General features: G+C 42.9%; 2 protein-coding genes across 4 annotated transcripts in view; both read right to left on the bottom strand.

The window, feature by feature from the left end:
* The window catches only part of LOC146618293 (large neutral amino acids transporter small subunit 4-like), a 30417-nt gene extending 9739 nt beyond the window's left edge, over positions 1 to 20678 (bottom strand). Inside the window, exons 1-7 of the mRNA XM_085371544.1 lie at positions 20502 to 20678; positions 18268 to 18490; positions 12703 to 12922; positions 12557 to 12612; positions 12323 to 12399; positions 402 to 494; positions 77 to 210 (exon numbers count right to left, since the gene is read on the bottom strand). Coding sequence (XP_085227670.1) covers positions 77 to 210; positions 402 to 494; positions 12323 to 12399; positions 12557 to 12612; positions 12703 to 12922; positions 18268 to 18427 — 740 coding nt within the window. The 5' untranslated portion in view covers positions 18428 to 18490; positions 20502 to 20678. The remainder of the gene's footprint in view (positions 1 to 76; positions 211 to 401; positions 495 to 12322; positions 12400 to 12556; positions 12613 to 12702; positions 12923 to 18267; positions 18491 to 20501) is intronic.
* Positions 20679 to 23681: 3003 nt separating this feature from the next.
* Positions 23682 to 27445, bottom strand: part of LOC146618292 (unconventional myosin-Ic-like) — a 61078-nt gene continuing 57314 nt past the window's right edge. For all 3 annotated transcript variants that reach the window (XM_085371541.1, XM_085371543.1, XM_085371542.1), the window contains 5 exons: positions 27288 to 27423; positions 27086 to 27156; positions 26887 to 26984; positions 26643 to 26742; positions 23682 to 25954 (listed from right to left, as the gene is read on the bottom strand). In XM_085371541.1, the coding sequence (XP_085227667.1) occupies positions 25928 to 25954; positions 26643 to 26742; positions 26887 to 26984; positions 27086 to 27156; positions 27288 to 27423 (432 nt within the window). In that variant the 3' untranslated portion in view covers positions 23682 to 25927. The remainder of the gene's footprint in view (positions 25955 to 26642; positions 26743 to 26886; positions 26985 to 27085; positions 27157 to 27287; positions 27424 to 27445) is intronic.

Here is a 27445-nt window from a genome sequence, read left to right as displayed (position 1 = left end):
AACAATAGCTGGAAGCTACACATATGTTCATGCGGCTTTGTGTGCATGCCAGACTAAGTATGCCTGTTTGTCTTACGTGAAGTCCATGTCTTCTGGGCCAGGGAAGGGCTCCAAAGGCCAGTTGATGAAGCAGTTCAAGAAGACGAGGCAGGCACAGCCGGCCCAAACCAGAAGGATGGAGATGAATGTGGCACCCAGATCATAGATCACCTACAGGCAGGAAGATGGGACGCACACAAAAACATCATAATGGAGAATCAATAACACACTCTACAGTTGCAGGGTTATTCCTTCTGAGTTAATATTGCCCTTTAGGAAAATCTTTCAGTCATGGATGAGGACACGTGGATGTTTAAAGTAAATCAAGAATCAGCCACAGTAAGTGAGTGACTGTAAGTTACCTTGATGCCAGGGAAAGTGACAGCAGAGGAAGCATAGGATCCAATCATCAGGGCAATGAAGGTCGACCTCAGATCTCCAAACATGTTGGGCAGCTGTGAAGAGAGCAGACAGATCAGTTTACACATTTAACTGCAAGACCAAGTTCATTTAAATGCACAAAATGTCCACAGACTCATAAGAAGCAAAGCAGTCAAGCTTGACCTCTTTATGTCACCTAACTATGATTTACATTATCAAAAACTAGTGGCCAGGGGCTTAAAGGAGGACAAAAAATAATCAATAATCCATAGCATGAAGAAACTGCGAAACAAAAACAAAGATAAAACAGCTTTCTCGTTAGCTGTGTTATAGATGAAGGCTTTCGAGTGTGAAAAGTGCCCAGTAGGAGGCGACTCCTCTCATTGCAAAAACAAATCAAATGCAAAACAGCCATCTACTCGCTTGAGAAATAAACTTACCAAACATTTTCCTAATATCTGTAAGGGCTCAGTCGCTACTTTCAAGTTGTCTGCTTCCAAATGACAGTCCCATATAAAGCAAAACAGAAGATAAAGCAGCGTAAGGTGTGACTACCCTGTGACTAGTAACTACTACATGCGTGTGCAAAGCCCTGAACTATTCCCCGTGATGTCTGTGAAGGTTCTCAGTCATCCAGGTCATCGTAGTCAAAGGAGCTTGCAAAGAAAAGCGTCTGGACTTCTTTAAGTTACTTGAAGACGTTTCACCTCTCATCCGAGAAGCTTCTTCAGTTCTAAGGTCAAATGGTGGAGAGTCCCAGATATAAACCTAGTGGGAGTGACCCCCCACAGAGGGACAAAAGGACCCCCTGATGATCCTCTAATCGCCTGAGCCAAGGTGTGAAACTGGGCGTGGGTCCCAATCAGCCAGAGTTTCGGGTGAGTTCATTGTGAAACCTGGCCCCACCTTATCATGCGAATTCCTGAGATCAGTTGGCCCAGGATGTGAGTGGGCGTTAAGGCGTCTGGGAAGGGATCTCAAAACTGGATTATAGATGGCAGAGAGTTGGTGTCGTAAACCACCGCCTCTGTTCAAAGATGGTCGCTCACAGTGGACATAGATGCTTCTTTCACTCCTCTTTCAAACCATCTGTCCTCTCTGTCCAAAATGTGAACATTGGCATCCTTGAAAGAGTGTCCTTTATCCTTAAGATGCAGATGGACAGCTGAGTCTTGTCCTGTGGAGGTGGCTCTTCTATGTTGTGCCATGCGCTTGTGAAGTGGCTGTTTGGTCTCTCCAATGTAGAGGTCTGGGCATTCCTCGCTGCACTGTACAGCATACACCACATTGTTAAGTCTGTGTTTTGGCGTTTTATCTTTCTGGGACTCTCCACCATTTGACCTTAGAACTGAAGAAGCTTCTCGGATGAGAGGTGAAACGTCTTCAAGTAACTTAAAGAAGTCCAGACGCTTTTCTTTGCAAGCTCCTTTGACTATTCCCCGTGATCCACCACTCAAGTACATTCAGGCAGGCATGTCTCTTTACAGCAATATAATACTTGTTTCTATAGAGCTCGTGCTCAGCCCTGTCGTCCACGTTCTACATTTGTAAAGGCAGATGATCAAAATGCTGAACAGTTCATGTCTTCTGCTGCAAATGAAAGTTTTTAATGACAGCACACCATGAATCTGTTTTCACTGTGAGTAATATTAGCTCATGTGGGCTAATCTCAGCAAACCGCTATGCTACGCTACATTTTAGCATTTGCTACTTTATACTTGAATTGGTGCCTGAGGAATAGGGTTGCCAACCGTCCCTTAAAAAACGGAATCGTCCCGTATTTCGAAACAAAAGTACACGTCCCGTATTGAGCTAATAAGGGACGCACTTTGTCCCGTAATCCAGTGAGAATCAAAAGTAGTCTATAACTTTTAATGGAATTAACGCTTTGTTTGAAAACACAATTCCCAGCCCCTCTCCTGCTTTGTGACCAATGAGCTGACAGCACACTTATGACAATTCGAGTATGACAATTCAGATTACCGCTCATCTCATTGGTCGAGGAAAGGTCGCTTACGGAGAAAATACCGGAAGACAACAGATGACCACAACAAGAAGCATGGCCAACAGGGAAACAAACGCCGACACTGCGGTGCAAGTCTCGGACGACAGTACACCTAAAGCTGGGCAGACACTGTGCGATTTTTTCAGTCACGTTATTCAGCTCCTGCTCAAACTGCACGATTGACTCGCAGGGGTTAGAAGTTGGTAGGTCACGATGCAGGTCTCACACTATACCACCCGATGCTCTGATGCGACCTGAGTGCTCACACTGTGCCTCCATAACATGAAGGTTATAACAGAAAATCTGTCGCTCGCTCTCCCTCTGTCTTTCACTCACACAGACACGCACACCACCATCAACTTTGCTAAATTGCTAATGAAAAACATTGATCAGGCAGCTGTGATTGAGCAGCAATGTAAATCCAACTATTTTCACGGTTGTTGTGGTCGTGATCATTTTGTGAGGCCACATCGAAAAGGCTCGGATGAGCTTTCCAAAGTTCTACAAGTTGTGCCTCCATCGCTTGTGTCCACATCACACGCCGCACAGCCGAGCTGCACCGTCTTTTTCACCGACGTTTACCTGTTTGCGCGTGAGCAGTGTGAGCGGCTCACGAGCGATTGATGATCGGGAGCTGCTCGAGGTGTTAATCGCTTCTCGTTACCCCACGTATACTACACGACGCACGATGAAGGCCAAAATCGGGCCGATCACCAAATCGGTCGCACGACTCATAAATCGTCTCAAAATGGGCCAAAAATCGCACAGTGTAAGCCCAGCATTAGAGCAGCAATGTTTGTTCGCCCAGAGAAAGAAAAAAAGGCTGCGAAAGATAAGATAAGATAAGATAACCTTTATTAGTCCCACACGTGGGAAATTTATTTTGTCACAGCAGGAAGTGGACAGTGCAAAAGTTATGACGCAAAAATTAGAATACAATAAGAATAAATACAGGGAGGAATGGGAAAAGGAAACCACTGGGCTGGGAACATGCACGATAACACCTATAAAGCGCACTGCACTGTGTGCCGGCGCACTTTTTCCATAGGCATGCTTCTAGTGGTGGGCACATGAAGAACATGAGGGGCGTGAAAGCTCGGGGAACCCTTAACCATTTTTTTGTCCACCAGGCCACAGCAGAAGCAGATATGGTATGTAAACACTGGTTTATTTTTTAAACCCTCTGGTTAAGGTTAATATGGGCATGTGCAGTGAATATCAGCGCTATGTGGCCAGAAGTGTGATAATATAATTTATTTTGTGTAATAAACAACTGCAAGGATAGATGATTACAACAAATAGATCACTAATACATAAAAGTAATACATAGATTAATAATGATGATGAGTTATGATGCGTAATCATGGGAACAAGCGGGTTTACAAACAGGAGCAGCTGATTAGCATTAGAAAAGCTGAAATAATACCTCAACTGAAGCCAATTGTACTAAATGCACTATATGTGCACTGTTACAAGAATATTTTTGTTGTATTGCTTTCTATTAATTTATATAATTTTAAGTTAAGCAGGGCAGAGTTCTTTTAAAGAAAGATTTACTTATATTCTCAAAAGTTAAGCATGACAGGCTTCTGTTTAAGAAAGAGACCTGTTTTACTGTGTTAATGTTGTCATTTTGAGCTAAAAATAAATGGCTAAATGATCATTTGTTTCCCATATGGTCATATCACAAAGAATATGCATCTGCTTAAATCAAATTCAAGTCAAATGGTTAAAAAAATAATTTCACACACAAAAAAAAGAGCTACCACACTGGGAAGGGTGAAGACAACTGGGTTGCCCGGCCCTGGCCACGAGGTGTCCCTTATTTATTTTTCAGGGAGTTGGCAACCCTACTGAGGAAACAGGCTGTACTGATCAGGAAAAGTTACAGCATTGAACTAAACTCACATGTATCACAGCCCATTAACCTCCAGCAGTGGAGCTGCTGCAGCCAAAATGACATCTATTACCCATCTATAATTGGATTAGCTTCATTTCTGCTCTGTGGGCAGCATATTAGGTTGCGCAATAATCTTTGTTGTCATATTTTGTCCTTCAATCCACTTAGACCTGCAAATGGCCACTGACTGTGAAAGAATGCAGCACACTGCATACAAATGGCGAATAGTTTAATCTGCTGCTCACAAATATTGACTGGTGATAGTCTTGTCCCCACCAAGTATTTGCACACTCTGTACTGCCTGCATTGATGAGTTTTTGTTCCGAGATCTGCAGAAGAGCAGAGACAAAAAAAGCTCGGGCCTTGCATAATGACACTCAGCTCTTGACGAGAAATAAGTGTACGCCCTGTTCCTTTACTAGGTAACTTCAGAGTGTAAACAGCCGTCTTGAGGAAGTGAAAAACAGTGTGAACATGAGAGCACCATGTGGCTGACTGGTCTGATGTAGGTCAGAGTTCATCTGTGCCATCTGGATTCAAAGTGCTATATAGGAGAGAGGAAATCAAACTCTAGAGTCAAAAGCATTGAAAGGAAGCTCCCACAGTGAACAAGCATGGGCAGGGAGTTCAAAATTTGACTGTAACTCATCACTGAAAGCGTTATTATGGGTCATAAATAGCGGAGGCGCTTCCCTCCAGCTCCCCTCTCATTGTCCTCATCTGTCCATCCACCCGTCCATCGAGGCGCTGTGCTCGCCACAGGGGCGAAGCTTGTTAGCCAGCTGCTCGAACCCCCTCACCCCATATGGACGTTACTCCCTGCACTAATTGGAGCAAAGGTGAGCTACAAAAAAAATCACTACACCCCAGCCAGGTCATCCAAAACAACAAGCCCCCCCCAAATTCCTACGCTACAAGGGAGCAAGTTGGCTGACCTTTGGCTCGCTTGGTGAAGAAGAGACAGAGGACATGTAGATCCCCGTCTCAGCAGATTCTGTGTCACGATGATGGCAGCCCGCTCACAAATCTATGCAGTCAACAGGTTCAGATTTCCCTGCTGACGCTGCAGCACTTCCTCACTCTGGCCTGTGATGATGGCTCTTTTTATGCCAGACTTTTGCAAGAGTTCTGTTATTATATTGTAAATCATGGGAAGAGCTTTGATTTAAGCAACTGAATGGAAATTATCAAGGAAAAAGTAATTCAATGTAATCCTCCATTATTTCATTATAAGCAGGGTGTTTAAGGACAACAGAAATCACTCTGGGGGGCAGATTCTCTAATAAATTATTTTAATCCAGGCCCTTAATCCCTAGTTCAAATAAATAGCTCCCCATTCAGTTACCAAATATTCAGTACAGTTAAAAAAGGAACAAGCCCACTGCAGTGTTGATAAGTCAGTCCCTGACTTTTCTGCCATTCACCTTTTTTGTCTGGTGAACGGAACTGTTATCATTGGCATTAACTTCGGTGAGCACACTTAAAAGTGGGAGAAAACAAAATCACGTGAGTGAATGGTAGCAAGCCCGAAGCAGTGGGAAAAAAAGAAAAAAGAAACATAACAGATCTAGTGCTTGTGATACTGCTGAGCAAAACAAGCTTACGTCACACTGGGAGTTTCTGTGACTGACTCTAGTTCTTAGTCAGAGTCAGCTGCTGAGACCACTCTTTTCCAAAAACATGTCACAAACTGGTTTGGTCTGCTAATCATGAAAGGAGAAGTAGGGATTAATGGGTTCAGCAGCGTGAGGACAAAGTGTGGGCGGGTGCGTCGATGGGAGAAGCAGCTGTCGGGCTCGATGAGGAAGAGATAGCAGAGTTTCCGTAACTGCAGTCAATAACACTTAAGTCAGGCAGACTGACCAAAGAATCAGCTGTGGCCTCACGTGCTAACAGACACACTGTAACTGTAAATGGCCTCTCAACAACAGACAAAAGTATGCTCCTGTGATCACAAATTTGTGACGCAGTATAAACACACATTTTTCTCAAAGGGGATTCATTAAGTCTGTATATATGAACCAGCTCTTGATCATGAAAGTGATAAAAAAGCAGCTGACTCTTCATGCAGTACTTTTTAACACCAAGTCAGATGACATGAGAGTTTTCATAAAAATGTTTTAGTTGCAATTCCAACTTGACAGATAATATTTACAACCTAATTATGATAGATAATGGCTTGAAAATTGTATTCATACTGTTAAATGTCAGCCATAGGGTATAGTATATCTGCCGAACACTTTTTGGCAATCCATTCAACAGATGTTTGTTAAGCTAGCTAAAAATCTGTGTGTGTTTTTCAGTCCCAGTCCCTGTAAGACTTCAGAGAACAGCCGCTTGTTTTGGTGCTTTTTCTAATCATCAGAGGAATGTGTTGCCTATGTTTCTCGGCCTTCAAGGTACAGTATGTGATCACGTAGTTCTTGATCCAACACCTTCCCAGTGTTTGCTCTGGAAATTTCACCTCTGTCCTCACCTTTCTACTTCACTAAATACAGGCTTTGCTAATCCCTTACTACTTCTATTAGTTTTCTAATCTCCACGTCATCACAAATATCACACTTGCTGTGTTCATTTCTGTTGTGAGTGGTGCAGGAACAGACTGAGAGCAACCTTATACCTCTCTGAAGGTAATAACACCCATCACTAACCGCTCTTGTTGCTTCGTCCCTGAATAGCCCTTTTGTTAGCTCTATGGTCACAGTGTATCCCTGCACAAAGTACACACATAGATGATGGGCCCTGTATTTGAACAGCCACTGAAGGTCTATTTTATCTTCAGAGCAGTGACCTGGAGATAAGAGATCAGGGACTGGTTATTGGGTTCAGCAGGTGTGTCGGTTTTATTTATTTTTTTGGTAATGCACGTGCTTAATAAATGGCGTAAACATAAAGACAACTATAAAACGCCAATATATCTAGAGACACAAATATGAAAGCAAAGAGTGGGCGTTTGGGTTTTTGTTTGAAGGGTATCCATATAACTTATCACCGTTAAATGCTGACTGTTAACTGCGACCTATTGCATTAACTTTTTACTATTCCTTCATTCTTGGTGTTCTCTATCATGCGGCACTGGGTCTGCTATAATCTATGTGCTGCAGTCCATTTTATTAGTGGCTTTCTACTGTGAACATTGTCTGCTGTTCTTATTATATTTGATATTAATGCTCTTAACTGTATTATTTTATTGTTTTTTGTAAAGCACTTTGGTATGCCTAAGGCTTTTAATGTGCTCTATAAATAAAGGTTGTTGTTGTTGTTGTTATCATTTCACTTATCATTTCAGCAAGCTGTCAATATCATCAGTGTGATTTATGTGAGTGAAAAGAAATGTTTCTTTGACAAATGCTCCTTTTTGGCTAGCCTCAAGGACTACAGAGGTTGTTTGTTTTTTTTGCATCAGAACAACCCTTTTATCACTGAGGCTTGATACAAACAGGTGGATTATTTAAAGGCACGCTAACAGCTTAGCATCACTGTTAAGCCACGCACAACTTCAACAACACAGGCTAGCACTGATGAAAGAAATTGCATGGGCTAGAAGCATAGGGTTTAAATCAGTTGGATAACTGGAATTGGTTCTTGATTCTTGTGTTTTTTTAGTATAGTAGTTACCTTTGGCAAGTGTTCTTGTCTATCCTTACATCCTGAAGTATAGCAAAAACTACACATGGAAGTTGGGGACCTATGCAGCGGCCACGTTAGCATTGCATTATTTTGTTGATAAGGCAGGCGGAATGGGCTAAGAAGTGTTTTATGACCAGGGGGGCATCCTGATTTGATTTGCAAAAGCCAATGTGCAAACAATGTTACTGAGCTTTCCAATTTAGTACAGCACTTAAAAGACCAGCAAACAGATCTGAGCAAAGTTGAAGGAGTTTGCAATGGATAATGTAAGCAAAGGTAATGAAACAGAGTCAAGTTAGATGGATACATTTCAGTCTGTGTCCGATAGAAAAATATAACGTTTAACATTTTAAATAAACAATCTGCCATCATCAGTGATTTAAAACCATTTTTTTTATTAACACACCCAAATGGAAAAGGTTTAAATAGAAAAAACAGTATTCCCAAAATAACTTTATGTTAGGCATGTAACATCATAAATCTTTAGAAAAATTGCCCGAAAAACCCCCCGACCATAATACTTGATGTGCTTCAGCTGTTAAATTTTAAACACACTTTAACTCTACTTGTTTATTAGCAAATATTAACATTAGCATTTAGCTCTACCTTATGACAACAGTACAGATTTGCTAGCATACCTGTGTGAGTCAATACTGTAAAACTTTTTTTTAATAATGTTTGCTTCAAACAAACGCACAGGCGCGCTGTAACCTGGACAGCGCTCACTCATTGTTATTTGGTGACAGTGCTGAATGTAGTGAGTGCAAACAGAGGAGCTGTGACCCACTTATACATAATAAGTAGACTCTACGTGTTTGTTAATTATATATCAGAGGGGCTTCGGGCAAGACTGACTCAGGCAACGGAGTAAGACTACAGTCTGCATCTACTGTCTTATCACTGGACCGTGCAAACATTCTGTCATTGCAATTTTTTGGCCACGGCACACTTTTGCGCATAGTTTGTACGCCACCAGGAGTGTGTGTCTGTTTGCGCTGAGTGTTTAAAACTGAAATGAAAAAGGCAGTGTGACGTGACAAAGACGTCTGGGTGAGGAGTGGGAAAATATGCTGAGTCTTTCGTGCAGAAAAAAAAGAAGAGAAAATTCGATTCAGCCCTCTGAGAGGAAAGAACAGAGAAATGAAAGGAGGAAGAGGGTTTTGCTGCAGCAAGTGGAAACTTCAGCACCCTGATGCTGCTTGACCATTGAGAACCAGCTCTGACTGGTCCTGTCCTGAAACACAGGATAGTCATAAAGAGCAGCCAAGTGGACCATAAGAACAGCAAACACCAGATGACAAACACCAAAAGGCATACTTCATTCAACCTGACGTCATCTCGCTCTCTCGCTTATTAGAAGTCAATTTCTTTTTCTAAACATATTTAGGGGTGAAACCAGCAAACAACAAAGCCAGCAATGTTTCCACCAGAAATATGACTTTGGAAGGGTGGGGATGTCTCTGAGCTAACATTAAGATCCAACATTGCAGTCATTCCAGCCCCTCAGCCACCCCGATCAGACCATTCATGTCGCTACGTAACACTCGATATTAGCGATAGCTGCTCTGTCTGGCCAGCTTCCATCTCACATTACTGAATAACTCCTGACCTTTTTCACTCCAACATTGTTCCCCTACGTTTTGTGCTGTAAACAATTTATATAGTATACTGTGCTTCCTCCATCTCACTCCAGCCTGATCTTACTGCTTTTTGTTACAACTCCCATCACTTCAGCGGGTGGAATGAAGTGCTGTGTGCGCACTTTACACATTGTCCAACTGAGAAGAAATCACTCCCCGTTTCTCCTTTAGCCACATCTCAAAGTTGGAAAGTGACTCAGTGAAGAGAACATTTACATTTCGCAGCTATGACCACAAGTCAGAGAGCTTGCTGGTAAATAAATGTGTTTTCAGATAGAGAAACAGTCTGTGCATTCAAGACATTGGACAAAAAGCTGATTTTTGAGCAGAGCTTCAGATTGAAACTTAGCAAACAGGGTGGGATACGAAATGTCCCACCAGCCAGACAAAAACAAGAGGCGGAGCTTGGCGTGTGCCTGTGGGTGTGGTTTTACAGTATGTATATGTATATGTATGTAGAGGGGTTTGTAACATGAAACTGCTTACAAGTCAAGACTGTAAGCAGAGAGAAAGTCATTATTAACCACAGCTCCCTTCCTCTCTATTGTCTCCTGTGCTCATCCTTCACTGCCTGTTTTCATCGACAGCTTGGGACAAAGAGTTTGGGTAGAATGTAGAATTGAGGCAAAGACAAAGAGTAAGAAGGGGAGAAGCCAAATGAACAGAGACTAAAAAGAAACGTAAAACAGTAGAGGAAGGGGATGATTTTGGGAACATGCACAGACACACAGTGGGAAAATGGCACAGGTCACGGTGACCTGAGGAGTTTCGGTGACCTATGATAGTCCAAATGCAGCTTGAGAGCTTTCCACGCCCTGAAAAATAAGGTTATAGTTTTCCTCTCACAACCCTTCACACAGACCTTCAGGAAAAAGAGAATGGAAACAGATAAGCATTCACACAGCAGCACTTTTTATTTGCCTCTTTCTCAGTTTCCCCAGCATTTGACCAAGTTAAATTACAGGGGCTCCACTTTTTTATGATTAGGTTTTATTTTTCAATACTTCTTAGCAACATGGACCAATAAAAATTTTAAAAAGGTTAAATTTAGAAGTTTTAAAAATCTTCTACGACCTTCTGAATCTATCGATTATGTGCTTTTTAAGCTCTGCAAACACCCTGACACAGACACACTCACACACACAGAAGTGGCAGTATAACTGAAATGTTTGTCTGGACCTGCAGGGAGCGGTAACTCAGCTAAAATAACACACACACACACACACACACACACACACACACACACACACACGGAGTTTCGACGGTCGTGTGAGAGCAGCTAAAACTGAAACAGGAGAAGACGAAAACAGCCAGGCTCAGACTAGTGTGTGTGTGGGGGTGTGGAGGGAGGAGTGCAGCAAGATAAAACCAGCTGAACAGCTAGTGCATGTATCTGTCAGGGTCCTAATACACAGCCTGGAAAGGAAATGGAAAAGCATGGGTGGAGAAGGCAGACACACATACACACACTACCCTCCTGTTGCTACTTCCTGTTTGAGCCCTTTCTGAGAGAGTCCACCTCGGCTGTTCAGGCAGGAAGAGAAATACTGTAGCTACCATGAAGCAACAAAGTGATACACGCGCGTGCACACATACACACACACATACGTCCTCGTGTGGATGAAATAATAATGAGGAGAGGTCTTTATTTGGCTCGTAGCCAGAGCAGGAGTGAATAATAGATCACTGCTCTCTGCCTTGTAACAACTCTCTTGCTCACGTGTCCTCTCCTGTGATGCAGCACTTTCTCTGATGAGGTCATCCTGACCACTGGCTATCCTCAGTCACTGCATCCCTCACCACCCTTCTCCTATCTGCACACTACCTCTTATCCCTCTCCTCCAAGCAGTCTGTTGTCAGCCGTCTCTCTCCAGCTCTTCCTCCAGCCATCTTTTTTAAATGTTTCCTCTGTCGAATGCATCCATCTTTCTGCCCCTCACTTCTTTGTATGCACGTCTGAAGCCATCACTTCACTCTCTTCCTCCATCTCCCCTTTTAATACCTTTTCATTTCTCCAGATATCACAATGTTGTGGCTCACTGATATTTAGTACAGGCTGTCATTCAGAGAGGAAACAAACTACATGTAATTGCCAACGAAGTGGAGATTTTAGTGTCGGATTGCGGAGAAGCTGGCAGCACTACCTTTCCTTGAAAAATGAGGTTGTTGTCCTAATAAATGAAAAGCACTGAGGTATTCCACGACACTTTATTTGTAGAGCTATGAGACATTTTGCAGGGTGAAGGGATTCTTCAGCGTGCCTCGATGAGTTATGAAGGATATCCTGATAACGTGACCGAAGGTTTCATGTTTAAAACTCTATGCACTGTTCAAGTCATAACATTTCATTCACAGAATATATTATAACCACACAGTGGCCTGCAGAGATTACAGCCTCAGCAGGCAACTACCAAGTCAAATAAGAGAGAGACTCAACAGTGAACAAATGCTGAAACCATACCAAGGAAGAATTCCCCAGCAATGAAGTGAAAGCTAAAGGTCCAGTGGAAAAAGGGTTCTCAAAAGCTTATTTTGGGGCAAATGTAGTTATTTTTTGTTGTTGTTGTTGTTGTTTGATTGCTGATTATATACATGCAGTTTTCTGTCCCATTCATGACAGTCACCGCCCAGTAAAAAACAAGACTTGTGGAGAAGTAGGAATGAAGCAGCGCTTCAGACCAAAGCTAAGTATGTCCCAATATGTGAGCTTCATAAAGTATCTCTTACCGTCAGTGAAGTGAAGGTCATGCACATGCCTCCAAACCCATTCAATGCCAATGCGAAGAAGATCAGGATGGACAGATCTACCGGAGAAAGCAACACACGCAGATGTTACTAGACCGACTTACTAGGCCAACACATGACGAATCTCACATACTGTATCTGATTAATTAGCATTAATACATCATATGAGCCGTGATAATGTAATGAGATGTATGTGACACAGGTAGAGGTACGTACTGTTGGGGTCTCTGGCACCATAGGCGATGAGAAGACAGGAGAAGGCAAAGCAGGCACTGGAAAGACAAAGCAGTTGGCTATGAAAAATAGGTTGGACAAGAAAAGAACCATCACTATCCAACAGACAGCAGGATTCACGGGCTCACCTCCCCAACAGTCGCAGCTTCCGCGGCCCGTATTTGTCCATGATAATACCCAGGGGCAGAGTTATGGCTGACAGCAAGAAGGAACCCACAGTAAAGGCCAGGTTCAGCATCTCATCCTGGTCTTTGCAGATGGGCCAGCTGTTCATTTCCAAGTACTCTTCGTCTGCACCTTTGGCTGCAGGGGTGGATGTGTTGGAGAAGTTGAAGCTGGAGCTGTTTTCTGGTTGGAAATAAGAGCAGACAGAATTTTATGTACTTTTTTCCCCAGTATTTCCATTTTGCAACATAATGACACAGTTTTCTAGACATTTCTAGAGGTGAGATCTGAAATGAACACTTGCTTGCTTTTTCAGAGCTTATTTCTGATATTGTTCTTGGAATACTGAGCTTTTACAGCCACCCCTCCCCTCTCAGAGCTGAGCTTCTGATCAAAAAAGCCAGGAAACTCTTTCAAAGGTCAAGTAAACAACCCAATACAGGGTAAACAAGTACCAGAAATAGACCCAAACTGAACCCCCTGCATGGTGCAGGGCATCTCTGTAACAGTTTTAATCAGTCTGCCTCCTCTGGTGAATTACTGGTAAACACAGTCCACTGAGTTCATGTGGAGTCTATTTTTGTCCTTGTGCTCGATAAGACCGCTGCTGTTGGGTAAACTCTGCTGTTGTCAGACAGATAGACAGAGGACACAGAGGAGCACTGATTGAGGAAAGCAACTCGTCTTTGATTAGGCAAGGAAAACAATACAAGTCAAATCAGCATTTACCACATACTTCATATGTGGAGGAGGGAGCTTTAAAGAAAGTCATCTGAGTGTTTTCTTTATTTGAGTCCTGCGGGCAAGTTTGCAACAGCAGCTGAAGCCTCTGCACACTCAGTGTAAACAGAACTGGAAATCTGTTTCCCGTTACAAGAGTGTGTCACTGAGCTCTACTCAAGGGAAAAGTGAGGATGGGAGGACGGATGTGTTGTTGTTGTTGTTGGTCTCAAACCCCTTAGGCATTGGTTCGAGACCAACAGAAAGCTGTTATTTCATATTTAAGGCAGAGTGGTGCAGAAAAAACTGGCATGCACCCTGTGATGAGAGGAGGTGAAAGGTAACGTGGCTTAGTGAATATCTGATGACTGCAGGGTCATTCTAATGCTGGTGCATTCATTCACTGAGGAACACAAGGACACTTGAGCTCCAGAAGCTGCTTTTAGCTAAACACATGCAGAAGAGCTCGATTATGCACGAGGGCACAAACATGGAATGATCTGTGGGATGTTACTAAATGTCTTCCACCTCTATTGTGATATATTTTATTCAAACGCATCCTCAATATAGATTGAATTAATGAAACACACAGTAGGATCTTCCCACAAGGTAGGGTGCATCATCATCATACTGATTTAGAGTAAATGGATAAACTCAACAGTGCATTTCCTTGGTTGCTGTTTCTACAGTTTGGGATTAAGCTTCCAATCTCAAAATCTTAAAATTTTTCTTTAAAAAAAGAGCCAGTACACATATGTGAAATTAAAAGCCACACTGATTCATCCACTGGGAACCACGAATAACTCCAAGATATTACATTGAATACATTTTAAATGGCACCTATAGTGTTAATAACAGTGGCGGTTCTTAAATTTGTTGAGACCCTGGGCAAAGATTCACAAGAGGCACCCCCCGAAGTAATCTTCTTGATGTTTGCTGTATATTTGCTGCTGTGACAACTCAATTTCCCTCTGGGATTAATAAAGTTTACCTGATTCTGATTATGTTATAACCAACAACAACAGTCCTATAAAATGAAAGAGATCATTTTTATTTTGATAACAATGCACAAGATCCAGTTGTCTATGAACGTTCAGCCTGCTAGCTATGCTAACAACCCGACAGGGTGAAGTCAGGTGGGGAAGTCAGATGACTTTGCACATTGCCACTGCTGCAGTTTAACGTTTGTTGCTGGCCTTGCCTGGTAGCAAGAAACACATCTGGTTAGTAAAGTAAGGTGATCACAACAGTCAATAGTCTTTCATATGGGCACCACATCCGAAAATTATTTTTTTTCATCTAATATTATTGTCAATTATAGATTATGTGCTCTGCCTCCCAGGCAGGTATTTCACATCAACTAGACAAGAGCATTAAGTGCTGACTGTGAAGGAAGATAGCAGCATCTGTCCTCCAGTAGCCCCAACTACTGCTGACTAATCAAATGGCCACAGCAAACATGAGTCAATAATGGAAGAAACATGTCCACGCAAACACACTGAGGCATAAAGCTCCAACTCCCCTTCTCTGAAAACGTCTTTCTGATAAGTCACATACGTCCACCGCTCTTCAGTGTTATTTTCAACACCACAGGAACCTTCTAAGATTCTCAACATGGCCTTTTGTTTGATAAACTCCTCCTGTGGATACAAAGGATGTCAAATAGTCTAATCTACAACAAAGTGATTTGGTTTCATCATTGCTGCAATGTGCTAAGAGCACCGTTCTTTTGGCTTGACTGTTTACCAAGAAACGTAGCTTATCACTAAAAGAGCCAACTGACAGGAGAGCATGAAGAGAAACATCGCTCTAGAGCCCACAAACCACAACCATGCTACAGCAGCTGTATTAACACAAAAACAGAGAAGTGACCTCTTAGGAAGGCTGTGCTTCTTGTGATCAGTGGCTCGTGTAAGGATGTGGTTATTATGCAAAGGTCAAGTGATTGTTACAAGTCTGTACACCTACCCATGTAGCCTCAACAGGTAAAATACAAACAGAGCAGCAGCACTCTACTTCAAGTACTGAAATCATGATTTCCTTTGGAGTAAAACAATAAAACTATAAAAAAGCTGTTTTGATCACTTCACACCATAGAAACACCAAAGGTTAGGAACACAAACTGTCTATTTTTATGATTTGATGTGAGATATATGCGCAAACTGAACAAACAGCTCATTCAAATAGAATATCAGTCACACAAAGAATGATATATTCACACTGTGCCTTCATATTTAAGTCTCTAAAGCACCCCTTTCCTCCCTCATCAGGGCGTCTGTTTGCAGAAAAATGCCTTTTCCTCCTAATTTCACTGACAGACTTCTCACAATTGAAGTGAAATGTAAAAAAACAAAAACAAAATGCAGATTTAACACAATAATGGGTGGTTTTTAAAAGTGTGGGGCTACACTGATGTGCCAGAGGTCAGGTCACTGTGGAAGGAGCTGAGTCAACAGTAAGAGATACCTAAAGCTTAATCAGAGCAAACAGATAAGGAAATGACCCGAGCAAAACAGTCAGAGAAAGAGAATTATCAGAGCTAAATTGATTTAAAAAAGGCTTTATATGCACAAATTAACCCTGCAAGGCTTTCGCAGCTGCTGCTTTGTAGGATACAAAGAGAGAAATACACAGAGGAAGATACAATCAGAGGATCAAAGAGACAAAGACAGAGAGCAGCCTGTCTGATGATCACTGTGGAGAATGAAGGGATGAATGGTCTCCTTCACAGGCGGGCTGCAATGGATAAAAACTCAATCCCTGATGATGAAGATGAAGCAGCCAGTTCTCTTCAGCATGCTGTTACATTTCACCTCCTCTACACTGTTTCTGTGGACAGCACTGATTACCGAATGCTAGGATGGAGGAACCACTGTCCTCATCTGGTTGGGTTTTTTTGCTTTTTAAACAGGGCAATCTTTCATAACCAAATTATAACCCTCTGAGTACAGCAGCTCACTGCATCATCTTTGATCACAGAGTAGGAGACAGAATCAAATAACAACAAAATGACCATCTCTGATGCATCTGTGGCATTGTTGTGCAGGAGCACTTTATGGATGCTTTCGAGGGTTTTTCAGACCTAGGCTGCTGTCGCCATAATGACCCATTTTCCACAAGGAGAAGCCAACTGTTGGATCAATGAGAAGCTCTTGTTTGCCAATATGCAGGCAGGCACTTTTCTCAAAGGTCCTGCTCCTGCTGAGAGAAGTAACACACTGCACTGAGGATGAGGTGCCAAAGTAAGATAAAACATGGGTACTTTCTACAAAAAGGTTTGCACACTTGCAGGGATGTGTGCTGAGCCCCCTCCTCTTCACTCTGCTGACCCATGACTGCACTCCATCATACAGCTCCAACCTCTTCATCAAGTTTGCGGACGACACAACAGTGGTGGGTCTCATTAGCAACAGGGATGAGACCGACTACAGAAGTGAGGTGAGACGCCTGGCCACGTGGTGTGCTGACAACAATCTCTCTCTGAATGTGGAGAAGACGAAGGAGATTGTTGTGGACTTCAGGAGAATGCACACCCAACATGCTCCTCTGACCATTGACGGAGCGTCTGTGGAGAGAGTGAGCAGCACCAAGTTCTTGGGTGTGCACATCACAGAGGATCTCTCCTGGACGTACAACACCACAGCACTGGCCAAGAAATCACAGCAGCGTCTCTTCTTTCTCCGCAAACTAAGAAGAGCAGGAGCACCAGCCCCCATCATGTACACTTTCTACAGAGGCACCATCGAGAGCATCCTGTCGAGCTGCATCACTGTGTGGTTTGGAGCCTGCAATGCGTCCTGTCATAGAACCCTCCAACGCATAGTGAGAGCTGCAGAGAGGATCATTGGTGTCTCTCTCCCCTCCCTCCAGGACATTTACAGCACCCGTCTCACTAAAAAAGCCCTTTGCATAGCGGCTGATCCCACACACCCAATGCAAAGCTTCTTCAAGCTGCTGCCGTCGGGGAGGAGACTGCGGAGTCTCCAGGCCAGGACCAGCAGGCTGAAGGACAGCTTCATCCATCAGGCTGTCAGGAAGCTTAACTCCCTCCCGATTCTGCCCCCTCTCCCCTCTCTCCTCCACGGTCTCACTGAACTCTGTCACACACACACAAACACACACACTCTCTGACTCACTCACTGGCCTGCACCAGTTACCAGTCACTTTGTGGAGCATTGGACTGCCATTACCTCATAAGACTTTGTTGTTACACTTTCTCTTACCGTACACTACTAAATCTCCATTTGCACTATTTGCCTATTTGCACTACTCTGCCTGGTTTACACTCAATGTCACTTACCCATTATATTGTATATTGTATAGCTTTCTTGTTATATGTAAAATTGTATTTATTTAAATTTTTACTTTTTAATTATTTTACTTGCATTTTTTAAATCACTTTTATATTTAAATATATTTAAATGTTCATTTGCTATTTATCTAGGGATTGAAGAGTAACGCAATTTCTATTCTCCGTATGTCCTGTACATGTGGAAGAATCGACAAATAAAGTTGACTTTGACTTTGACTTGACTTTGACTTATGTGTTCTGCATAATTCCACAGCAGCGGAACAGCAAGTACACCTGAGTGTTCAGATCAATGTCCTGAGGCTTTCAGTTTTTTACCAGCTCAGGGGATTGTCATGCAGAAAGGCAGAAAGGATGGAAAATGAATGAATTTGATGTGTTTTTGTTAAAACAGGTCAAAAGGGCCCTCAGCAGATACTCATTTGCTCAAGGACTCCAAGTAAACAACCCCCTCACCAAAACCACACATGATAACCCAATTACAGTAAAGTAGACTCACCTCGTCCTTTGCACAGGTAAGAGTAGAAGCCCTCCGACTTGAGCATGATGAGCAGGGACGACCAGCCAAGAAGCACAGCAGAGAAAAGCAGGTTCTCAATGACTGCTGTAACCGCCATCCACCAGCGGCGGGAGAAGGCCGTGGCCAGAGTAGGAGCCATTTTGGATGGATCAGAGGTAGCAATGTGCTAGACCTGACCGAATATGAGGAGGGCTGCTTAAGCCTGGAAGATAAGATTGAGACAGCAGAGACAAGATGACAACCAGAAATTATACCCATGGTGAGGTACTTCTTACAGGTTTATTTATAATTATTTTCGTTAAGTCTAGTTCATGTAGTTCTTTAACATTATGAAATATTTGAACAATATGACCTCTTGCAAGTGTTTTAGATGATTCTTGGATCCATATTCAGTACAGGTCTTTTTTTTTTTCTAACCTACTGAGGACGGTTGTGATCGAGAAGACAGTCACAAACTGAAAACAGCTGAGACATTTGAGAAGCAAACCCCTCCTATAAATATTAAACTGTCTCCCCCTGACATATCTGATTGGCTCCAGGGTACAACAGGTCTCCTCTTATTGGTTGTTTGTACAGCAGCTACACGTGAGGTTGCTGTTGTATTCCACCCGAATAGGACATAGCAGAGGGTGTTTACATTTTTGAAAATGTTGTTTGTATAAGTTTTGACGTGGAAACTGTAAGATTTAAATTTTATTTTAGTTTTAAAATAAAAAATGCCTTTACAGGACACGACTTCTCCTCTGCTTTTGCTGAAACGTGAGGCGTTTTATTTGGGGTTGTGTGGCAACCCTTTGTCACAAACGTCGTCCGAAAATCCCACTTCAATTGAATGCAGCGCAAGCTCAGCCGGTTCGAACCAGCGCGGCGCGAGACTCAGCTGCTGCTGGTTGGTGTTCAGCGCGAGCGCTTCTCAACAGGAGCTGTTAGTGCAGTGTGCACCGTTATAGAGGCGAACGTCATAACGCAAAAAATACTCACTGGAAATGTATTCAAACATACAGAAATGCATTTATTACGAACACCCAGCCAACATTTATCTGATAATACTGAGCGACATTATGTGTAATTGTACTTGTTTTAATAACCAGATAAAAACTCCACCTGGCTGGAACACATAACCTATCTGTTCCCTTCACTTTGTTCATCTTAGACAGTCATCTTTTGAAAGAAGACCGTTTTAAACCTACTGTCCGCATTTTTGTGTGAATATGAACTTGAGATAGCCTAACTCGACGACCCCAACACTAACGACCGTGAAAATACGCTAATATAGCTTGAACACACACAGACCAGAGTTCATTAGAAGTTTGTGCATTTCTCAGCAACAGCTTTGTCGTACTGAACAATGACACAAAGACCACTGCGATGAACAAGCAGAAGCCTTAGAACTGGTCTGAACTGGACTAAAAGCATCCGCACAAAACACCCCCTCCACCTTCCTCGATCCACATCTCTAGCCCCCTGCACGCGACACAGAACATTATATTCCTATTCCGGTTTTGAATTTCAATATAAAACGCGTTCGCGTTCAGCCGCGCGCTCTCAGCGCTCGACGCATTCTTGCTGCTTTTATTTTTGAAAACCACTTCGTCTGATTTTCCGGGTCTGCACACTTTAGGCTTCAGCACTTTGACGCCAGAAGCTCTCAGCTGTTCAGTATCAACAACAGCTCAGGGGGAACCGCCGTAATCATGCCCAAACAAAGACAGTTAACTAGACACAAACAGCCTCCAAAACAAAGCATCCCCGCTATCACTTTGCTTCTTGACAGCAGCTTCCGTCACATTACTTTTACCATAAATCGAACCAGTACTTTAAAGGCACCTTCAGTTTGGTTAATAACAGTTTGGTTATTAATGATTAATAAAGAGAGGAAAATTAAGTATGTTCGTGTGTGTGAGTGCCTGTGTAAATATGGACTGTGTTATCATATCAGTTGTAAGTTTGCTGTAAAAAAAAAAGCGCTGAAAAGACGAAGCGCGGATGGAAAATGACTGACACACAGTGAGAGGCTGGATGAAGTTGATGAGAGAGTCACGGCTGTTGCAGCTCGAGCTTCCTCTCAGCAGCCTTTAAGCAAAGCGGAGACACTGTGAGTGAAGGAGGACACTGCAACACGCCGCCTGTCACAGATCATGTCCTCTCAGAGTATGTGCAGCCTCTTCCCCGGGGAGCAGTGTCTGCAGAGCATCCTCTGGTGCGAACCTCACCTGAAGCGCGCGCGTCTATGGGTCTTGGAGGTGGCGTGGGTGTGGGGGGGTTCAGCTGAGCGGCTCGGTCCTCGCAGTCAGATCCGCCTCTGCGGGTGAGAGCGTCGGTCGGTGGAAGAGACGCGGGGCAGCAGTGACAGCTCACAGCCAGGTGCCCCCTGGCTTTCTTCAGTTCTCAGTTTTCCTTCTCGGGGGTCGTCGCCTCCTCTTTTATATGAGCGCAGCAGCGGTACACAAACAACAGAGCCTCTCCATTGGCTACTGGCTGAGCTAGAGACCAGCCGTGGCCAATCAGAGCGCTCCAATGTTATACATGTGCACTGTTTCACAATATATTAAGAAATATACTGTGGGGGCTTGTTTGGACAAGGACTGAACAGCTGGTCATTATGTAGCTCTCACTGTGAAACAAAAACAGTGTCATAAAGAGGACAGCACAACCCAGACTGTCCAGCTGTGATCTGTGGAGGAAAAAATGTTCTGCATCTGCATTAAAGGTGTCAGTGGGCTACGGTAAACTAGGAAACTTCTGAAAAGCCTCGTGAGGTGTGTGTGCTTATGTAAGCCACAAATTGCCCATAAATCCACCAGAATATGAGGTGACACCCTGTTTACTTTCAGCTTCGTGCCAAATGCAGGATTCCTTGAACTACAGGAGAGGAGGGTTTACATGGTCCAGAGGAAAAAGCTCCTCTGAGGAGGGCAAATAACACCAGGGGAGTATTCTCAGTGGGCGACACCTGCTGGCTGCCTCAAACCATGACAGCGCAGTGCAGAGATTATACAGACAGTTAAACCACTGAAAACGTGCTTCTCAAAGGTTCAGCGGGAAACCTAGTGTTTACTATAGCACAGACCTCTAAACTGTTTGACAGCAGAATCACATAATCAGCACTCACGTGATCAGTGGAGCCATTTAAAGGAGTCTGTTGAATCAGATTCAAACAAATTACCATGAGATAACGGTCTTGATGCACGTTCAATTCCAAAAAGTTGATTGTGTTAATCTGGACATAGCATTTTCAGTGGGACTCAGATAGCTCCATTCCTATTTCATCCTCCCCACAACAACAGACACTTTGGAGATGGAGATCACTGCTTTTGTGACATGTTAGGTATTTTGTAGCACAGACACAACCATTCCTGCTCTTTTGAGGAGGTAATTTGGATCAGATTGGACTCCTGCATGTGGTTCTATCCCCCACATGGTTTAAATGAAGAATATGATATGAGCCGTTGTGGTTCTGACGTCTCACTGCCTGCAGTGCAGTTTGTGCATGAAAACAGTTTTCTGATGCTATCAGTTTGATCTGTATTTTATAAAACATCCAACTTGGATTTTTTTTAAATTAGTTAATGATTGATACAACAGGGTGAACTTGAGCAGCTGCACAGCATATACACTTACACCATGAAGTATAGGGAGGTGTTTGACAGTTTTTATAAGCTTTGTTGTTTCCTGTCAATATAACAATACAACTTGTTACTGTTCCATCATTTTGATGTTTAATTTGATTTCTTATTTTTAACAGATTTTTAAAAAATTTAAATAGGCCTGTAATGACAGTTTTTACCTCTATACTACTTTTGTTGGACTCTAATGGAGTAGTTTTCCATGTTTCAACATTGAAAACGATCCTTATTAATCATATACCGAGGCCTGGTGCGGTTCCTCGGTTCATCCACTGAACACTGAAAGTAGTAATTTCGGTTCATGTTACTTTAAGCTAACTTTCTCCTGATTGGCTGTCCCTCGCAAAGAGAAAGTTTGATTGGCAGGTGGGTGGAGCATTTGCCTCACATGGGTCATTTGTGCACATAATGACCTGTTTATCTGAAACACGCTGTATAACACTCACCAATCAGTTTGCTTATCAGCTAAACCTTTTACACTCACTGATCACTGTATCGACCGCTCTTTAACATAAATATCTAATCAGCCAATCACATGGCAACAACTCAATGTATTTGGTCGTGGACACATCTGTCAAACCAACCTGCTGATGCTCAAACTAGTCATCAGAAAGAGGAGAGGATGTGATTTAAGTGACTTGATTTTTGATTGCTGGTGCCAGTGAGGCTGGTTTGAGTATTTAAAAAATGGATCTACTGAGATATCCCCACACAACCATCTCTACTGTTTACAGAGAGAATATCCAGCATTGATGCCAAAGGTCAGAGTAGACTAGTATCTGCTCAAAGCAGTGTGACCAAAGGAAATAACCACTCATTTAAATCAACATATGCAGAAGAGCATCTGTGAATGTACAACATGTCTAAACTTGAAGCAGATGGGCTACAGCAGCAGAAGAACACACTGGGTACCACTCCTTCCAGCTAGAATAGGAAACAAACTACAACTCACCAAATCACACAGCAAAAGACTGGAAAAACATGGATGTGGTCTGATGAGTCTCGATTTCTGCTGCCACATTTGGGTGGTAGGGTCATAATTTAGTGTAGGCAACATGAAACCATGGATCCATCCTGCCTTGTATCAATGGTTCAGGCTGCAGGTGGCGGCCTGATGGTGTGGGGGCTATTTTCTTGGCACACTTTAGGCCCTTAGTACATCCTGAACACTGCTTAAATGTCACAGCCTACCTGAGTGTTCTTGCGGAGCATGTCCATCCCTTCATGATCAGTGTAGCATTTTCTGATGGCTGCTTCCAGCAGGATAACACATGCCACAAAGCCATCTGTGAGGAAAGTTTCCAGCACCTTGCTGAATCGAAGCCACGAAGAATTAAAAAGAGCTTTGAAAACAAAAGGGGTCCAACTCCGGTCTATCACCTAATAAAGTGGCAGATGAGGGTTTATTATATGGATTAGCATAACCGGTTCACTTTAAGCGTTTCGTTTCAGTTGCTAATCATTTATAAATATGAATGTTTTCAGGTATCTTAAAAAAAAAAAATTACAATCTTGGTTACACACCCTAACTCTGAGATTTGCATTTGGTCTTGTTCACATTGTAAACCAACCTGGAAAATATTAGAAAAAAAACCCAGAACACATCAGCAGGCATTTCTGGACCCTGCAGGGTTGCATGTTGTTGCCATTTTATTAACTCTGGGCTACTTAACAACCCCTTTGGAAAAAAGGATAGGTCACACACACATAAAAAGCAACATCCAGCAGACACAGCCAGTTTGTTTTTAATTTTCAAATTTATTCATTCTTCAAATTCTATGTCATGGTTTAGTGTGTTGGCAGAATTCTACATTGGTTTGGTGGATACAGTAACTCAGGAGTGATAACAAGAGTGTATCTGTGAATCAACAGACAGACTTGGTTTGAATAAAGCTTATACACAGAGAGGAAACATCTCCAGGCAGGCTAACAGAGGTCTTCCTCTTCCCAGACACGTCTTATATTGCTATACTAACAAAGGCACATGGACAAGTTTGAGTTAACAAACACCAAAAAGCTTCTTCTCCCCAAAACGTTTCACATCATCAAACCTCGTTTGGCTTGAGTCGCTCATTTAAAACACAACAAAAATGGACATTTACATCTCCAACAACATTTAGTACGACACCATAACGTCATATTAATCATACAACACATAATCACTAGAAATCAACAGGGCCTAATGGCTAATGCACACAGCAGCAGCAGCACTCAGAGACAAAGTTCTGACATCAAGTGGAAACATTTTGGAGCTGCTCTCATAAGTTTTCCAGAGCAAAACCTTTCCCCCATCTTTGGTCTCAGCTGCAGGCTTCAGGGAGAATCAGAGGTAAGACAGGGCTAAACAGAAATGTCTGAACTGGACTACAGGATGTGTTACACCTGAACAACTTCTGCTGTGACAGAGTGAATGAACATCATGAGGCTACAGCGAGGAAACTGTTAGCTTGATTATAATTGCAAAGAAAAGAGTTAGCCTTCCAATAGGCTATATTGGAGATATAAAGCTCAGAGTTACATTCTGTCTTCATTAACGATTACAAAACCAAATGTGTAGGAGGGCTTTTAACAAACAAGATTTCCTGGAAATTTCCCATAAATCAAACCAAAGTCTTTCCCACAAACCGTGCCATTATTCCCTCCTAAATCAAGCTGGATGTAGCTACATATTTACAATTAAGACATGAGACTCTTGTCAATTCAATCTTCTCATCAATTAATAGCATCTTTTGGCGTTTTAACATAGCCCAATATAGTACAATCATTGCTGAACCAAATACAGCTTTAAAATTTAGTCTCACAGGGCTAAAGTTATTATTATTATTTTTAAAAGCCAAAATGCTGTTAGCTGTCAGACTGGTGAAAGCCTATTTAGGTGTAGCAACACCTGGTTAGTTGAGTGTAACAGGCAGTGTGGAGGGTGGAGCGGAGGGCAGACATAGTGATGGAGGGACTCTGTGGTGGTGAACAATTGGTGTGTGCTGTACATGCTGCTGCTGCTGGTGTTAATCCAACGTTCACTGAGAGGATGGCAGGTTCCCATCTGCACTTAACTCGACTCATTGGAGCGTCATGGTTCTCACACGGCGGTGAAGAGCTGCAAAACTGTTGTAAATAAAGTCAGAGAGAAAGGCACAAGCACCTAGCATCAAGGCAAACCACTGCTGCACCCTCACTTCTCTCTCCCCGTCTTTCTCTTGCCTTTTCCACAAACCCGTCTCACTTACTTTGTTCCTTTCTTGCAGCATTTAAGGAACATGCTGCTGCGATTCTCTCACAATTACCTCTCTTCTTACTCAAACACTGTACAAATAAAGATTCTGAAGAGTATTCAGTAGTAAATTGAACTCTTTAAGGTATTTTCAGCCACATCTGACACTAAAAAGTTTTTTTTGGCCTCAAATCTTTACTGAATGTTCGAAAAGTTCCTGTTCCTCCTCGTCAAACCTCCCAGCATCTGTCCTACATGCTGTCAAACCTTGTTCTTAACACTCCGCAACAAGATACAGCTTTAATAACTCGCCCAGTTAACGAAGCAGTGTCAGGCAGACAAAGGAGCAAAATAAAAATAAAAAAGTAAACAGGGAAAAAAAAAAGAGGCAACAGCTGACCCTGACTTTGATCCACAACAGCCCCCTTCATCTCACTGTCTTCTATTCTAACACTTTCCTTATTGTTTTCTTGGTCATGTTCCCATATAAAGCACAATAAACAGCTGGTGCAAGAAAATTGCACCAAATATATTTGTTATCCCTTGGCCTCATATATAAAATCAGAATATTTAAACAGCATTAAACAGTATTAATCCCAAAAATATTATCTATAAACATAAATATATCAATTAGTTTAGCTGGATTTTTATTGTTTTTTGTTTAAATCGGAAACACATGCCACCCATCTAGTGACAGTTTGCATCTGATTGGCTTAAGCAGAGTGGAGTCTGCAGTCATGTGATTGGTGGATGGCAGAGGTCAGGAGGACATGGGTCCTGGTGTGTGTGGTCAGAGTGGCCATCATCTGGAGTTCAGCCTGGGAGCCGTCTGAAAGGGAGCCGGAGGAGAAACGTTTCACCTTAACTCAGAAACTACTGTGTACTGCTTTACACCAAAATCTTTATTCACAGCAGTTGAACAGCATACAACAACAGTCAGGATCAGTAAATCGATTCAAATCAGTCAGCAAAGCTTGCATCTATATGACATCACTGAGAGCGGGGCATGGTCTGTGGTGCCACTGCAGGGGAGGTGGACACACCTGAGCAGCAGCTGCAATCACGCCTCTCTGGCTTTAAAGTCTGCACTGGCTCCTGTCAGTGTTATTGTTGGTATGTTGAGCTGTAGCTGTGGTTTGTACAGCAACCGTGTGTGTGATAGTAATAAAGAATGCTGAAAAGCATTAAGATGTGGACCAGTCTGCCGTGTATTTACTACAACCTAATATGGTCATCTCACGCACACTGCTCTGGCTTTGAACGCAGATGCTCCACCCACCCACTGTTGGACAGGTGGTCGGGCTACCAATTAAAAGAAAGCTGGTTTAAATGGTTTTTTTTAGAACTGTGAATGATGTGTAGATACACCCTTTGAAGCTGCACCAGCACTCATTAATGCAGACTGAAAAACGAGTATACAACAAAGTGACAAACCCCCCCCCCCAAACATCTGTAAACACTTTGCTGACAAAGACATAGAACTGATAATGATGCAGAAGATGATGAAGCACACTCACCACAGACAAGTGTCCATTCTTAGCTTTGGCCACCAGCAGTTCTGATCCAGGTGTGAAATCTATTATCCCCTCCTTTCCCTGACCCATTGTAAACTTTATACTGGGGAAGCAACAGAGGGGCAGTGAGAATCATGAAGGAACTCATAAAGTACTCCAGAATGATTAACATGAAAGGAGCCTGAGATTACCAGTGCAGACCGTGCACAGCTTTGTGGGGAACAGTGTGTGTGTTTCTGCCTCTCACCTGCCCTGGTTGATGTTGATGGTGTTGATTTTGTCAGCGCAGATGGCGATCTTGGTCAGGGTCTCGATCACATGGTCACTCTGCAGAACCACATCTCCCTGCGAGGAAACACAGGCAGACGCAAATTAGTTTTTTCTGTGGGACTTTTTTTTTCCTTCTTCAAAACAGCAGCAAAGCAGTTAGGTGTCCTCATCTTCACCTTTTGCTTGTTGTCCTCACTGGGCACGTGCAGAACAAACACGCCATCGCTAAGAGAGCTGACGGAGATGCCTGCAAACACAGCACAACAATTAGTGGCTATTTTCTTTTCAAAATGTCAATCACTATTCCAAATCATGTGACAAACACCCGCTAAAAGACAAGAAGACACGAGAAGCGTCTGTCTGTTTTTGACCTCTGACCTTTCAGAGCGCCGTAGTCAATGCGCTGCTTGAGCTTGCCCTCCTCTGCAATAACGGCACTGTTGGCAGTGAGCAGCAGCTGCCGGGGGCGGGGCTTGTAGCCCCTCCTGTCGTACTTGGTGACCGGCACTGCATACTGGGGACAAAAGCGCAGGAAG

This window comes from Diplotaxodon limnothrissa, linkage group LG14 (genome assembly GCF_057381915.1).
Source record: "Diplotaxodon limnothrissa isolate DT_005_m linkage group LG14, D_limnothrissa_male_GT1.1, whole genome shotgun sequence".
Classification (NCBI taxonomy): domain Eukaryota; kingdom Metazoa; phylum Chordata; class Actinopteri; order Cichliformes; family Cichlidae; genus Diplotaxodon; species Diplotaxodon limnothrissa.
Note: the sequence above shows the minus strand (reverse complement) of the source record. Positions and strands in the feature narration are given on the sequence as shown.